Source organism: Tachysurus vachellii, chromosome 10, assembly GCF_030014155.1.
Source record: "Tachysurus vachellii isolate PV-2020 chromosome 10, HZAU_Pvac_v1, whole genome shotgun sequence".
NCBI classification, from domain to species: domain Eukaryota; kingdom Metazoa; phylum Chordata; class Actinopteri; order Siluriformes; family Bagridae; genus Tachysurus; species Tachysurus vachellii.
Window position 1 is genome coordinate 3300001 of NC_083469.1, and position 16536 is coordinate 3316536.

Sequence of the window (16536 nt, forward strand, 5' to 3'; positions counted from 1 at the left end):
CTGGGCCTGACCCCGGACCGTGGCCTGCTGCTACTGGACAGAGAGCATGCGGATGTCATATCCACCGCCTTCTGTCTCCGCCCATCAAAGGTCATGTGACAACTAGCTAGAGTTTTGCTTAAAATTTGAGAAATCAGTGGAAAATGATCAGTGATAGAAAATACTGACTGAAGAAGAACAGATGCCTTTTTAATATAATGTAAATAGAAAATGTTCTCAATTTGACCCCAAATGTTTTTTTATTTTGCTAGAATTCAGCTTCAGTGACATAGAATCATTTTTCATGTTGGATGTTAAAACTGACGTCTCAGGATGATAATCTGAGACTGAGAACGAGGCTGGAGACTCATTTAGAGGACGTTCTGAACTCCTTCTTTGAGCAACAATTATAACAAGTGAAAGTGACGTGACATACGGCTAAGTACAGTGACCCGTACTCAGAATTAATTCTCTGCATTTAACCCATCTAAAGTGCACACACACAGCAGTGAACACACACACAGCAGTGAACACACACACAGCAGTGAACACACACACAGCAGTGAACACACACACAGCAGTGAACACACACACAGCAGTGAACACACACAGCAGTGGACACACACACAGCAGTGAACACACACACAGCAATGAACACACACACAGCAGTGAACACACACACAGCAGTGGACACACACACAGCAGTGGACACACACACAGCAGTGAACACACACACAGCAGTGAACACACACACAGCAGTGCACACACACAGCAGTGAACACACACAGCAGTGAACACACACAGCAGTGCACACACACACAGCAGTGCACACACACACAGCAGTGAACACACACAGCAGTGAACACACACACAGCAGTGCACACACACAGCAGTGAACACACACACACAGCAGTGAACACACACACAGCAGTGAACACACACACACAGCAGTGAACACACACACAGCAGTGAACACACACACACAGCAGTGAACACACACAGCAGTGCACACTCACACAGCAGTGGACACACACAAGTGAACACACACACAGCAGTGCACACACACACAGCAGTGCACACACACACAGCAGTGCGCACACACACACACAGCAGTGCACACACACACAGCAGTGCACACACACACAGCAGTGCACACAAACACAGCAGTGAACACACACACAGCAGTGGACACACAGACAGCAGTGGACACACACACAGCAGTGAACAAACACACAGCAGTGCACACATACAGCAGTGAACACACATACAGCAGTGAACACACACAGCAGTGAACACACACACAGCAGTGAACACACACAGCAGTGCACACACACAGCAGTGAACACACACAGCAGTGGACACACACACAGCAGTGCACACACACAGCAGTGCACACACACACAGCAGTGAACACACACACAACAGTGAGCACACACACAGCAGTGGACACACACACAGCAGTGGACACACACAGCAGTGCACACACACACAGCAGTGCACACACAGCAGTGCACACACACACAGCAGTGCACACAAACACAGCAGTGAACACACACACAGCAGTGGACACACAGACAGCAGTGGACACACACACAGCAGTGAACAAACACACAGCAGTGCACACATACAGCAGTGAACACACATACAGCAGTGAACACACACAGCAGTGAACACACACACAGCAGTGAACACACACAGCAGTGCACACACACAGCAGTGAACACACACAGCAGTGGACACACACACAGCAGTGCACACACACAGCAGTGCACACACACACAGCAGTGAACACACACACAACAGTGAGCACACACACAGCAGTGGACACACACACAGCAGTGGACACACACAGCAGTGCACACACACACAGCAGTGCACACACAGCAGTGCACACACACACAGCAGTGCACACACACACAGCAGTGAACACACACAGCAGGGCACACACACAGCAGTGAACACACACAGCAGTGAACACACACACAGCAGTGAACACACACACAGCAGTGAACACACACACAGCAGTGAACACACACACAGCAGTGGACACACACACAGCAGTGAACACACACACAGCAGTGGACACACACAGCAGTGGACACACACACAGCAGTGAACACACACACAGCAGTGAACACACACACAGCAGTGCACACACACAGCAGTGCACACACACACAGCAGTGCACACACACAGCAGTGAACACACACAGCAGTGAACACACACAGCAGTGCACACACACACAGCAGTGCACACACACACAGCAGTGAACACACACAGCAGTGAACACACACACAGCAGTGCACACACACAGCAGTGCACACACAGCAGTGCACACACACAGCAGTGAACACACACACAGCAGTGAACACACACACAGCAGTGAACACACACAGCAGTGAACACACACCCGGATCAGTGGGCAGCCATTTATGCTGCGGCGCCCATGGTGCCTTGCTCAATGGCACCTCAGTCGTGGTATTGCCGGCCCGAGACTCGAACCCACAACCTCAGGGTTAGGAGTCAAACTCTCTAACCATTAGGCCATGACTTCCCCCATATACAATATACAACAATTATAACAATTCTTTCTTTCTTTAAAAGGTTATATTGATATTCATGTCTCTATACCGTCACCTTAAAAAAAATCAGGGATAAAAAACTACTGACTGAAGAAGAAAGATTGCTTATTTTTTCCTTTTCAACTGCAGTGATATAATGTTTTTTTTCACGTTCACGTTAAAGCCGACGTATCAGAATGATTTTCATCCGTGTGTCTCTCTAGGACTCTGGTCAAGAATTCCCACTTTGTGTCCGGAAGAAAGACGGGATGGGAACGCCGGAGATCAAATACGGAGACTCTGTCTGTTTAGTCCAGCATGTGGACTCCGCTTTATGGCTCACCTACCGGACCAGCGACTCGAAGAGGACGAAGGAGACGCAGCCACGTAAACAGGTGAAGAGAAAGAAGAGAAAGAAAGACATACACACTTCATACACTCTGTGACACAGACGTCCTAAATAAAAATACTGTTTTTTAATAAATATTGTTACTGGGAAGGGGGCACGGTGGCTTAGTGGTTAGCACGTTCGCCTCACACCTCCAGGGTTGGGGGTTCGATTCCCGCCTCCGCCTTGTGTGTGGAGTTTGCATTTTCTCCCCGTGCCTCGGGGGTTTCCTCCGGGTACTCCGGTTTCCTCCCCTGGTCCAAAGACATGCATGGTAGGTTGATTGGCATCTCTAGAAAATTGTCCGTAGTGTGTGATTGCGTGAGTGAATGAGAGTGTGTGTGTGTGCCCTGCGATGGGTTGGCACTCCGTTCAGGGTGTATCCTGCCTTGATGCCCGATGACGCCTGAGATAGGCACAGGCTCCCCGTGACCCGAGGTAGTTCGGATAAGCGGTAGAAAATGAGTGAGTGAATGAATGTTACTGGGAACTTTCTGATATTTTTTTCAGGCCATCCTCCATTCAGAGGGTCACATGGATGATGGACTCACACTCTCTCGCTCGCAGATGGAAGAGTGTAAAGCTGCCAGTCTCATTCGAAGCTCAACTCTCCTGTTTACACTCTTTAAACGGTAAGAAACGATCGATTCTGAGCTCACTGTTCTCTATTGATGTAAACACGAGCGTGGATTAAGCTGACAGTTTGATAAGACCGCAAAATATCATCTGAGTTGTGCTTTATGGCTATAAAAACACTATGGAAAGCCACCGAGGTCAGTGTTAATGCATATGACACCATTTATATTAATAATTCTCTTTCGTCTAAAATCCACAAAAAGAACATCAGAGACACAATTGTTTATAGATTTGATGAAATAAACAACACTTTGAGTGAGCCGTCAGTGTAGCGGCTAATCGCTAATTGCTGAGTCAGCTTATCCCTCAAACCGCCATGTCGGTGTCTCGTATCAGGTGTTGATTTTGTAGCTAGATGTTACCGAGTTCACTGACAATGTTGTTAATTCTCTGTTTTTATTTATCCAGGAGATTAGATGAGCTCGATCACAGAGCTAACATTCCAGCCCCGGGTCTTCCGATAGAAACGCTGCGTTCGAGTTTGTGTGACCTGATCGGTTATTTCCGGCTGCCTGACAATCGCTGGAGTCACGAGATCAGACAGAGCAGCAGCAGAGCGCTGAAGAACAGACAGAATATGTTCCAGGAAGAGGTAACATCTGCATCTGCTGCAAAGGATTATGGGTCCTTGAATTATGTATGCACAATATAGAAATATACAAACTGGGTACACACGTGTGTGTGTGTGTGTGTGTGTGTGTGTGTGTGTGTGTGTGTGTGTGTGTGTGTGTAACAAACATCTGTGTGGCTGAATTCTCTTTCTCTCTCAGGGTGTAATTACGTTGGTTCTAGACTGCATCGATCATCTGCACCTGTATAACAGTGCAGCACATTTTGGCAAGGCTGCTGGGAAAGAGGCCGGAGATGCTTGGGAGGACATTTTAACCTCCTTCTATGAGCTTCTGGGTAAAAACAAAACAAAACAAACAATAATAATAATAATTATGTATGTCAAAGCAAAATCAAATCAAGTCAAGTCACATACACATACATACAGAGTACGACATGCAGTAAAATGCTTTTTGAATGTGTCCGGTATTCAAACATAAGGAATGCAATTTGGGATAAAAAATATAACCAAAAGGAGGTAGATAAATAAAAAAAAGTATAAACTATATAAAATATGACAATAAAAGGGAAAAATAATGTATATACATTTACATCAATATACATAAATGCATATGGTTTTAATTATTGTCCTTAAAGTGTCTATGTGTATTTATTTATTTATTTATTTATTTACTTACTTATTTATTTATTCATGTATACATTTATGTATTTATTGCTCAGGTATTTCAAATTCCTTTTATAAGCTTCTTGGTTAAGTAAAAAAAACCCCAATAAATAAATAAAATAAATAAATGAATATTTAATATTTGATTTATTTATTTATTGCTAAGGTATTTCATTTTCTTTCTATGGACTTTTAGTTTAAATAAATAAATTGCTTAATTTACATTACAGCCTAAAAATGTAATTCGACATGTATAAAAGTGTGGATTAGAAAACGTCTCAATTCGAAATTTAAACATTGTCATTTTTCTGCATTTTTATATTTAAACATTAAATATCATTTCATTTATAAATGAATTTTTTTCATTTATATTTCTTTAACCTTGCTTTGAGACAGTGTCTGTTGTTATATAGTAAAAAATTCTATATAAATAAAACTAATCAGAATGGAATTAATATCTCAGTAATGACGTGCTTTTCCTCACAGCGGCGATGATCCGGGGGAATCCGTATAACTGCTCTCAGTTCTCCAGCTCTCTGGACTGGCTGATCAGCAGACTGGACAGACTCGAGGTCTCCAGTGGTGTGTTTTTATTATATATAAAATATAATTAACACACAGGTAACCGAGCCAAGCTTCACACCAACAGAGCAGATCATCATTTTTATACATTTACACAAGGATCAAATTTTACTATGACGTTTTCTCTGAACCTGTCATCTCTAGTACTGTAGAGAAAAACAGACATAGTGATGAAGCTCTACGAAGTCTAAAAGTCCAGAGTGTCTATTTTTATATGAGCTTCATATTAACACCACTGTGTAATAAATGTAATCAGTGTAATAGATTTATTTGTTGATCCTGTGACTGATTCGTTATCTGTGTGTTTCAGGAATTCTTGAAGTTCTGCACTGTGTATTAATGGAAAGTCCAGAAGCACTGAATTTTATTAAAAAAGAACACATTCGCTCCATCATCACTCTGTTAGACAAACACGGACGCAACCACAAGGTACCACTGTGTGTGTGTGTGTGTGTGTGTGTGTGTGTGTGTGTGTGTGTTACCATGGTTTAGTCATGCACTGAGAGGTCTTAATTGGCTTCTGCATTGTGTGTGTGTGTGTGTGTGTGTAGATCTTGGAGGTCCTGAGTTCACTGTGTGTGTGTCATGGTACAGCAGTGCGCTCTAATCAGCACCTGATCTCTGACACACTGCTGCCTGAGAGAGATTTACTGCTGCAGAGCCGTCTGGTCAACTACATCACCTGGTACACACACACACACACACACACACAAACATGCACACAAACACACACACACTATAACACATAAACACGCACACAAACACACACACACACACACTCACAACCACAGACACACACACCGCACTACACTACACACAAGCACTACGCACACTCTCACTCACAACCACACAAACACACACTACACACAAACACACACTCACACCAAGCACACTACACATACACTAAACGCACACATTACACACAAAACACACACACACTATACATAATAAACACACACACTATACACACTTACAACCACAGACACACACACTGCACTATATTAAACACAAAACACACACCAAGCACACTACACGCACACACTACACACACACACTACACACATTACACATACACACACACTCTCACAACCACACAAACACACACTACACACAAACATTACACACTACACACACTACACACACTACACATACACACACACTCACAACCACACAACTACACACTACACACAAACATTACACACTACACACACACACACTACACACACTACACACACACACACACACACACTCACACACTCACAACCACACAAACACACACTACACACAAACATTACACACTACACACACACTACACACACTATACATACACACACTCTCACAACCACACAAACACACACTATACACCCACATACTGCACATACACACACACTACACACACCTTTTATTACAATTTTGTTTAATAACAAAAAGAAAGAAAAAAGATCTGCCATTATTGATGCTTGCAAGTTATTTTTCAATAAATACATTATTATAACTATTATAATATAAATTGTTTTTATAATTAAAATCCAAATCCACAAAAAACCTGATGCTATATTTTACACGATTACACGTGATTATTTATTTTATTTTAGATTTGAAAAAAGGTGGTTTTATTTTTACTTTATTTCATCAAATTTCTTTTTTTCATTTTGTATTTTTTTCAGAAACAATGTATGTAACGTAATGTATTTGTATGTAAATTGACATTTTATGTAGCTTTTGAATTATTTGAAAAAGTTTTTTATGATGACTTTCTCATGTTTGCAGACTATAGCTCTGTCCCTTTATACGTTTCTTCACTTTACTCACATGTTTTGTGTCAGTGTTCGTCCAAACATCTTCCTCTACATGGGAGACGATTCCTCCCAGTACAGGAAGTGGTATTACGAGGTGGTGGTGGAGAGGGCGGAGCCTTTTGTGACACCTGAGCCGACTCACCTGAGGGTGGGTTGGGCCTGTAGCGCAGGTCACCGCCCCTCTCTGACAGGAGGTCATTGCTGGGGGGCAAACGGAGTTGGAGATAACCTGCAATCGTACGGGTTCGACGGCCTGCACCTGTGGACAGGTAAGATGAGGAAAAAAATACAAATATATAAATATCTTATTATTATTATTATTGTTGTTGTTGTTGTTGTTATTATTAATCTCTGAGTAGATGTGCAAAGTTTACCTTTTAATATTTAAATTATTTAGTTGAATATTAAAATAGATTATGAAATTATTTAACGTATGATTCAACACTATTATTGATCTTTCCCTATACATTAATATACATTAACATTAATAATTAATTTATATATATATATATAAATATATATATTGGGAAAAATCAATAATAGTGTTGAATCATATGTAAAATAATTTCATAATCAATTTTAATATTCAAACTTTTAATATATAAACTTTGGATTATAATATATAAACAAAAAATTTTTTTTGGATATTTTTCAATTTATTTTTACTCCTTTACTTCATTTATTTTTTATTGTGATTATTTTCTTTCACACCAGGGGCCTGTTTCAGAAAGGAGGTTCAACAAACTGTGAGTTTAAACTTGAACTCTGAGTTGACAAACCCCGAGATGGGAAACTCTGAGTTTTCGGTTACAGAACAGCTGAAAAGAGTTAGTTTTATTTTCTCTAAGTTGACTAACTCTGAGTTAAGCACGTGCACCGCAACTAGAAAAAGCCATTATCAATGGAGCGCAGATATAACGAGTCACCATGGCAACAGCGTCAGACAAAAGAAAAGTCTGCATATTTCTCACCATCAGAACTGAAAGTGCTTGTGCAAGCATATGGAGAATTTTAACACGTATTAAAAAAAATACAACACTGCTGTATAAAACAATAGTGGATTTAACATCAAATTTTAAAAGGTGTATTTAAAATATATATATATATATATATATATACATAGTTACATACTTTGTTCAATTCAAGGATAATTCATGCAATTGTATGTTGTTTATTTGAAAGCATTAGAAGTGCAGTTTCTTGTCTCACCTTATTGTTCAAGTGGTCGAGGTTGATTTTGGATTTAGAAAGTAATTAATAAGTAAGCAGACCAATACTTTCTAGAGATAGTAATTATTACATTAATCTAATTAGACTGGTTGAAGATGTAATTTGTAGTTAGTAATTAAGAACTATTTTAGAGTAAATTCCCAACTGTTATAAAATCAGAGGTGAAACCGGAAGAACAGTATTTTATTTTATCAGGAAACAACAAAACTATTCAGAAAGCGCTTAAGAGCGAGGCGTACTTTCCTGACCGCTCTGCAAACAGTAGTCTTACTAATATGTTCTGCATCCCCGATGTTATACACAAAACTACCATTTCGTCACTGTCGGGCAGAATCCTTGTATCTCCAAAACCGTTACTTTTCAGGAAATTAAAAAAACGCCGTACCTTATCTGCAGTGCACAGGGTTTAGTCCGCGTTGCAGTGGATTGTCTTGTGCTAAATTCCTGTCCTCAGACGAGCACCAGAACTAGCGGGGGTCAAGATTTTTTTTTCTTTGAGCCCAGTGTTTTGAAGACATTTACCTCAGAAGACGTGTTGATTCGTTGCGACTCTTCTTGAGGAGAAATATGCCGTGAAGCTCTCCCACGGAGTGAGGAAGAGGTGGACAGTTGAAGTGTCCAATGGAGTTATGAGATTTGCGCTCAAGCTATTTTCAAGACTTTAGATTGGTTAATAACTTGTAAAAATAACAGACCCACGTGGGGACTGACCAATAGCATCAATATGTGAAAAGATATGAAATTGACCAAATTTGGACATACGAGGTTTCCGCCCGACAGCGACGATTTGCAAAGAAACGTAAGTCAACGCAAAGCATCTGCTCGGATGTAAGCGCACGGCCGCAATGGCTGATGTTTCTGATGGAAGGATGGATGAGATTATGGATGAATCTCACTGACTGTAAAGAAAAACGGTACCGCTCAAATAAAAATACGTAGGGATATGACAAAACATCCACTCTGGGCCTCAAAATCCTCTCCCAATGTACAGTAAATGTAACTCCCTACAAATTAATACAGCTTCTTCATCAACAGGATCGTCCATAACAGAACATTTCATTCCCTTTGCTGCTCTCTGTGTAACTGAAAAGTGCAATGAATGAGGTGTTTAAACATCGCTTCCTCTTTAAAAAAGGGGAGGAGACCGACAGAAACTCTGGGTTTACCGAAGAAAACCTGCTCCCGACCAGGTTAGGTTCACATAGTAAGTTACTATGGTAACTTAACCTGCTCCAGACCAGGTTAGGTTCACATAGTAAGTTACTATGGTAACTTAACCTGCTCCAGACCAGGTTAGGTTCACATAGTAAGTTACTATGGTAACTGACTCTGAGTATAAGTTACCTCTCTTTCAGAAATGGGCTTAACTTAACCTGCTTTCTCGGGTTTAACATACCTCTCTTTCTGAAACAGGCCCCTGACCTCTGTATGAAGTGTGTTATTAAATAAGTTTGAGTGAGACGGCTGGTTAAATCATGTGGACGGGTTATTTTAGTGACGTGATTTCAGCTTTCAGTAATTCCTCCTGAATTAGTGGCAGTTCTTTAATCCGTACACAGGTGGCGTAGGTCGCAGGGTCAGCTCGGCCAATCAGAGGCTGCTGAGTGAGGATGATGTCGTCAGCTGCTGCCTGGACCTCAGTGCGCCGTGTATTTCGTTCCGAGTCAACGGGCAGCCAGTGCAGGGCATGTTGGAGAACTTCAACACCGACGCACTCATGTTCCCTGTGGTCAGCTTCTCCGCTGGAGTCAGGTATGGATTTCAATTTCATCTTTAAACAAATGATTTTATTTCAGGTGGAGTCATTGGAGTTCATCATTTATTTATTTATTTATTTATTTATTGTATTATATTTCTCATATCATTTGTTTACATTTAATAGATGAAATAAATATTACATTTTTTATTTAAAATACAAATCGGATTTTTTCAGCTTTTTAAAATTATTATTTTTATTCTCTTTTATATCTACAAATAAAAATGTCTTTCAGCTGAAGCCAGATGTGAATTTTATTTAATCTTTATTTTTTAGAAAAATACAAAAAGTCGTTGTGCTGGATGAATGTTTATTTAATTAAAAAAAAATAATCTTACAATTAAAGATTGGATTTTATTTTATCTTTAATTAAAACAATTTTCTTTTTTTTTTTTAAAAAAAAGATGTGGATTTTATTTCATCTTTAATTAGAAAAATCATGAATTAAATTTAACTGAAAAAAATTGCCAAAAATCTGCAGTCAGATATGGATTTTATTTTATTTTTAAATTTATAATAAAATCTTTGACCTGCACATTGTTAGTATTCAGTGTTTATTGTTGGTTCAGGGTGCGAGTGCTGTTAGGAGCTCAGCACGGGGAGTTTAAATTCTTGCCTCCTGCTGGATTCTCGCCGTGTATTGAGGCTTTACTCCCCAGGGGGCGCTGCAGGCTGGAGCTGTGTGAGGAGGTCACACGGGGAAGCAGCCAGCGGGAACTTTTAGGCCCGGCTGTATTCACTGAGCCGGTGGTCTTCACCCCTACACCAGTGGACACCAAGCAGGTGAGATGAACCACCGATAACGTCACCTTTGACCTATAATATTTCAACATGCATCATCCTCCAGCTCTGGTGTGGAGCTCAGCTGCTACTTCTCAAAGAACTATACAATATGTTTACAGTAGCTGCACACAGGAGTGTAATAGTGTGTTATTAACTGCTGTGTGTGTGTGTGTGTGTGTGTGTGTATGTGTGTGTGTGTGTGTGTGTGTGTGTGTGTTGAATCAGGTAACGCTGCCTCCTCAGCTCGAGTTGATCAGAGAGACACTGGCTGAGAACCTGCATGAGCTCTGGCTGCTGGAGAAAACTGAGAGCGGCTGGAAACACGGACATGTGAGTCAGTAGATAAGTACAGCATCACAGCCGTCTCTCACACGGTAACCATAGTGATAGCCTCAAAAAGAAAGAAAGAAAGAAAGAAAGAAAGAAAGAAAGAAAGAAAGAAAGAAAGGACAGTCTCAAAAAGAAAGAAAGAAAGAAAGAAAGAAAGAAAGAAAGAAAGAAAGAAAGAAAGAAAGGACAGTCTCAAAAAGAAAGAAAGAAAGAAAGAAAGAAAGAAAGAAAGAAAGAAAGGACAGTCTCAAAAAGAAAGAAAGAAAGAAAGAAAGAAAGAAAGAAAGAAAGAAAGAAAGAAAGAAAGAAAGGACAGTCTCAAAAAGAAAGAAAGAAAGAAAGAAAGAAAGAAAGAAAGAAAGAAAGAAAGAAAGAAGGAAGGAATGAAGGAAGGACAGCCTCAAAAAGAAAGAAAGAAAGAAAGAAAGAAAGAAAGAAAGAAAGAAAGAAAGAAAGAAAGAAAGGAAGGACAGCCTCAGAAAGAAAGAAAGAAAGAAAGAAAGAAAGAAAGAAAGAAAGGAAGGAAGAAAGGAAGGAAGGAAGGAAGGACAGCCTCAAAAAGAAAGAAAGAAAGGAAGGAAGGAAGGAAGGAAGGACAGCCTCAAAAAGAAAGAAAGAAAGAAAGGAAGAACAAAAGAAAGAACAAAAGGAAGGACAGGCTCAGAAAAAAAGAAAGAAAGAGCACAAAGAAATCACTTGACTCTCTACACGGTAACGATAGTGACAGAAATGAATGAATGAATGAATGAATGAATGAATGAATGAATGAATGAATGAATAAATAAATAAATAAATAAATAAATAAATAAATAAGAATAATAAATAAGAAAGATCTCCTGTGGGCCCACCACCTGCAGGAGAAACCGTAAGGGGCTGGTGCAATGTGGATTGGGTGGCAGTCGAAGGCGGGAGCCTCGGCGACCCAATCCCCGGACACGGAATCTGGCTCTAGGGACATGGAATGTCACCTCGCTGGGGGGGAAGGAGCCTGAGCTGGTGTGGGAGGTCGAGAGATACCGACTAGATATAGTTGGGCTCACCTCCACGCACGGCTTGGGCTCTGGAACCCAACTCCTTGAGAGAGGCTGGGCTCTCTACTACTCTGGAGTTGCCCGCGGTGAGAGGCGGCGGGCTGGTGTGGGCTTGCTTATAGCCCCCCAGCTCAGCAGCCATGTGTTGGAGTTCACCCCGGTGAACGAGAGGGTCGTTTCCCTACGCCTTCGGGTCGGGGAGAGGTCTCTCACTGTTATTTGTGCTTACGGGCCAAATGGCAGTGTAGAGTACCCGACCTTCTTGGAGTCTCTGGGAGGGGTGCTGGAAAGTGCTCCGACCGGGGACTCCGTCATTCTACTGGGGGACTTCAACGCTCACGTGGGCAGCGACAGTGACACCTGGAGGGGCGTGATTGGGAGGAACGGCCCCCCCGACCTGAACCCGAGTGGTGTTCTGTTATTGGACTTCTGTGCTAGTCACAGTTTGTCCATAATGAACACCATGTTCAAGCATAAGGGTGTCCATCAGTACACATGGCATCAGGACACCCTAGGTCGGAGGTCGATGATCGACTTTGTGGTTGTTTCATCTGACCTCCGGCCGTATGTCTTGGACACTCGGGTAAAGAGAGGGGCGGAGCTGTCAACTGATCACCACCTGGTGGTGAGTTGGATCCGATGGCCGGGGAGGAAGTTGGACAGACTTGGCAGACCCAAACGTACTGTGAGGGTCCGCTGGGAACGTTTGGCAGAGTCTCCGGTCAGAGAGATCTTCAACTCCCACCTCCGGCAGAGCTTCAACCAGATCCCGAGGGAGGTTGGAGACGTTGAGTCTGAGTGGACCATGTTCTCCACCTCCATTGTCGACGCGGCCACGCGGAGCTGTGGCCGTAAGGTCTCTGGTGCCTGTCGTGGCGGCAATCCCCGAACCCGGTGGTGGACACCGGAAGTAAGGGATGCCGTCAAGCTGAAGAAGGAGTCCTATCGAGCCTGGTTGGCTCGGGGGACTCCGGAGGCAGCTGATAGGTACCGGAGGGCCAAGCGAGCTTCAGCCCAGGTGGTTGCAGAGGCAAAAACTCGGGTCTGGGAAGAGTTCGGTGAGGCCATGGAGAAGGACTATAGGTTGGCCTCGAAGAAATTCTGGCAAACCGTCCGGCGCCTCAGGAAGGGGAAGCAGTGCCCTGCTCACACTGTTTACAGTGAGAGTGGGAATCTGCTGACTTCGACTGGGGACATTCTCGGACGGTGGAAGGAGTACTTCGAGGATCTCCTCAACCCCACCGACATGTCTTCCACTGAGGAAGCAGAGGCAGAGGGCTCAGTTGAGGACTCATCGATCCCCCAAGCTGAGGTCACTGAGGTGGTTGAGAAGCTCCTCAGTGGCAAGGCACCGGGGGTGGATGAGATCCGCCCTGAGTACCTCAAGTCTCTGGATGTTGTGGGGCTGTCTTGGTTGACACGCCTCTGCAACATCGCGTGGCGGCTGGGGACAGTGCCTCTGGACTGGCAGACTGGGGTGGTGGTCCCTCTGTTTAAGAAGGGGGACCGGAGGGTGTGTTCCAACTACAGGGGGATCACACTCCTCAGCCTCCCCGGAAAAGTCTATGCCAGGGTACTGGAGAGGAGAATTCGGCCGATAGTCGAACCTCGGATTCAGGAGGAACAATGTGGGTTTCGTCCCGGTCGTGGAACACTGGACCATCTCTATACCCTCACCAGGTTGCTGGAGGGTTCATGGGAGTTTGCCCAACCAGTCCACATGTGCTTTGTGGATCTGGAGAAGGCATTCGACTGTGTCCCTCGTGGTGATCTGTGGGGGGTGCTCTGGGAGTATGGGGTCCGGGGCCCTTTGCTAAGGGCTGTTCGGTCCCTATATGACCGGAGCAGGAGTTTGGTTCGCATTGCCGGCAGTAAGTCAGACTTGTTCCCGGTGCATGTTGGACTCCGGCAGGGCTGCCCTTTGTCACCGGTCCTGTTCATTATTTATATGGACAGGATTTCTAGGCGCAGTCAGGGGCCGGAGGGAGTCCGGTTTGGGGACCACGGGATTTCGTCTCTGCTTTTTGCAGATGATGTTGTCCTGTTGGCTTCTTCAAATCAGGACCTTCAGCGTGCACTGGGACGGTTTGCAGCCGAGTGTGAAGCGGCGGGGATGAGAATCAGCACCTCCAAGTCCGAGGCCATGGTTCTCAGCCGGAAAAGGGTGGCTTGTCCCCTTCGGGTTGGTGGAAAGCTCCTGCCTCAAGTGGAGGAGTTTAAGTATCTTGGGGTCTTGTTCACGAGTGAGGGAAGGATGGAGCGGGAGATCGACAGGCGGATCGGTGTATCTTCTGCAGTGATGCGGTCGATATACCGGTCTGTTGTGGTGAAGAAAGAGCTGAGCCGCAAGGCGAAGCTCTCTATTTACCAGTCGATCTACGTTCCTACCCTTACCTATGGTCATGAGCTTTGGGTCATGACCGAAAGGACAAGATCCCGGATACAGGCGGCCGAAATGAGTTTCCTCCGCAGGGTGGCTGGGCGCTCCCTTAGAGATAGGGTGAGGAGCTCGGTCACTCGGGAGGAGCTCAGAGTAGAGCCGCTGCTCCTCCACATCGAGAGGAGTCAGCTGAGGTGGCTCGGGCATCTGTTCCGGATGCCTCCTGGACGCCTCCCTGGGGAGGTGTTCCGGGCATGTCCAACCGGAAGGAGGCCCCGGGGAAGACCTAGGACACGCTGGAGGGACTATGTCTCTCGGCTGGCCTGGGAACGCCTCGGTATTCCCCCGGAGGAGCTGGAGGAAGTGTCTGGGGAGAGGGAAGTCTGGGTGTCCCTGCTCAGACTGCTGCCCCCGCGACCCGGCCCCGGATAAGCGGTAGAAGATGGATGGATGGAGATGGATGGAAATAAGAAAGAAAGAAAGAAAGGCAATTAAAAAAAGACACACTAAAAGACACTTTTTTTTACACAATGACTATTTATTTATTTATTTAACTAATTAAATTTTTAGAATTTTATTTTATAATTAAATATTGATTCCATACAGAAACAAAGATATTTACATATACCCTTATACGCAGAAATAATGTGTGTGTGTTGTGAAGGTGAGAGATGACAGTAAACAGCTTCACCCAGGACTGGTGGAGTTTTCTAAACTTCCAGATCAGGAGAAACTCGTCAAGCTCCAGGCTGCTGAACACACGCTGAGGTACTGAACTTCATCATGGAATGCTCAGACATTTCACTGACAGACCACCAGAGGGCGATCTGACAGGAATTATTGTGTGCTGTTATTGTTTGTGTCTAGTGCAATGTGATTTTGTTTAGGTTTGCAACATCATGACACTTTCTTTATCCAGAAAAACAACAATAATATCAAACCTATAACCAAATAAATAAATTGTTTACATTTGTACGGGGAATTTTAAGCTCTAATCCATCTAAACTTTCCTCTAGTAAGTGTCACATGGGCAATGTTCATCATTGTGTTGTGTAGAGACAAAAGAGCACAGACTTTCAATAACATCAACGTACAAGATTTTAGATGTTTACTGATAATAATGACATCAGGATAATATATAAGCATGACGTTCAGGATGTTCAGTGTGAAATCCCCTAAATCATAAGTCATGTACCAGAGTCACTCACAGACGAGTGTTGGTTAAATTCAGGAGATATTCACAGATGTCTTCAGATGTATTTGTACTTTTTATATAGGTCTCTGTTGGCTCTCGGAGCTCACATCGGTCTGTCTGATGACCACACAGAGGAGAAGGTGAAGTTCGTCCGGCTTTCAAACAAGTACGTCTCAGACAAGATGCTCGCAAAATAAAAATAAATACACATGAGCTGTGGGACGGTTTAGAGAAAAAATGTAGTGTAAAGAAGACAAAAACACAAGAAAGAAGCAAAAAGACTGGTTAAGAAATAAATGAAGAAAGAAAGAAAGAAAGAAAGAAAGAAAGAAAGAAAGAAAGAAAGAAAGAAAGAAAGAAAAAGAAAGAAATGAAGGAAGGAAGGAAGGAAGGAAGGAAGGAAAAGAATAAGGAGAAAACACAAGAAAGAAAGAATAAAAGAATGAATAAAAGAATGAAAGAAAGAAGGAATGAAGAGACAAACATAAGAGAAAGAAAGAAAGAAAGAAAGAAAGAAAGAAAGAAAGAAAGAAAGAAAGAAAGAATAGGGAGACAAACATGAAAGAAAGAATGAAAGAATGAAAGAAAGAACGAACGAATAAATGAAAAGGAAGGCAAAAACAAGACAAAAGAAAGAATGAAGGGAAAGACA

General features: G+C 43.0%; 1 protein-coding gene across 6 annotated transcripts in view; it reads left to right on the forward strand.

Moving 5' to 3' along the window:
• The window catches only part of ryr2b (ryanodine receptor 2b (cardiac)), a 112555-nt gene that overhangs the window by 8690 nt on the left and 87329 nt on the right, over nucleotides 1–16536 (forward strand). For 5 of the 6 annotated variants that reach the window (XM_060878933.1, XM_060878927.1, XM_060878929.1 and 2 more), the window contains exons 10-23: nucleotides 1–90; nucleotides 2765–2935; nucleotides 3439–3560; nucleotides 3973–4156; nucleotides 4335–4470; nucleotides 5285–5380; nucleotides 5691–5809; nucleotides 5932–6065; nucleotides 7207–7448; nucleotides 9969–10161; nucleotides 10735–10948; nucleotides 11174–11278; nucleotides 15354–15457; nucleotides 15967–16050. The exon at nucleotides 1–90 is cut by the window's left edge and continues 67 nt beyond it. In XM_060878933.1, coding sequence (XP_060734916.1) covers nucleotides 1–90; nucleotides 2765–2935; nucleotides 3439–3560; nucleotides 3973–4156; nucleotides 4335–4470; nucleotides 5285–5380; nucleotides 5691–5809; nucleotides 5932–6065; nucleotides 7207–7448; nucleotides 9969–10161; nucleotides 10735–10948; nucleotides 11174–11278; nucleotides 15354–15457; nucleotides 15967–16050 — 1994 coding nt within the window. The remainder of the gene's footprint in view (nucleotides 91–2764; nucleotides 2936–3438; nucleotides 3561–3972; nucleotides 4157–4334; nucleotides 4471–5284; nucleotides 5381–5690; nucleotides 5810–5931; nucleotides 6066–7206; nucleotides 7449–9968; nucleotides 10162–10734; nucleotides 10949–11173; nucleotides 11279–15353; nucleotides 15458–15966; nucleotides 16051–16536) is intronic. The other variant, XM_060878931.1, reaches the window with a different exon arrangement.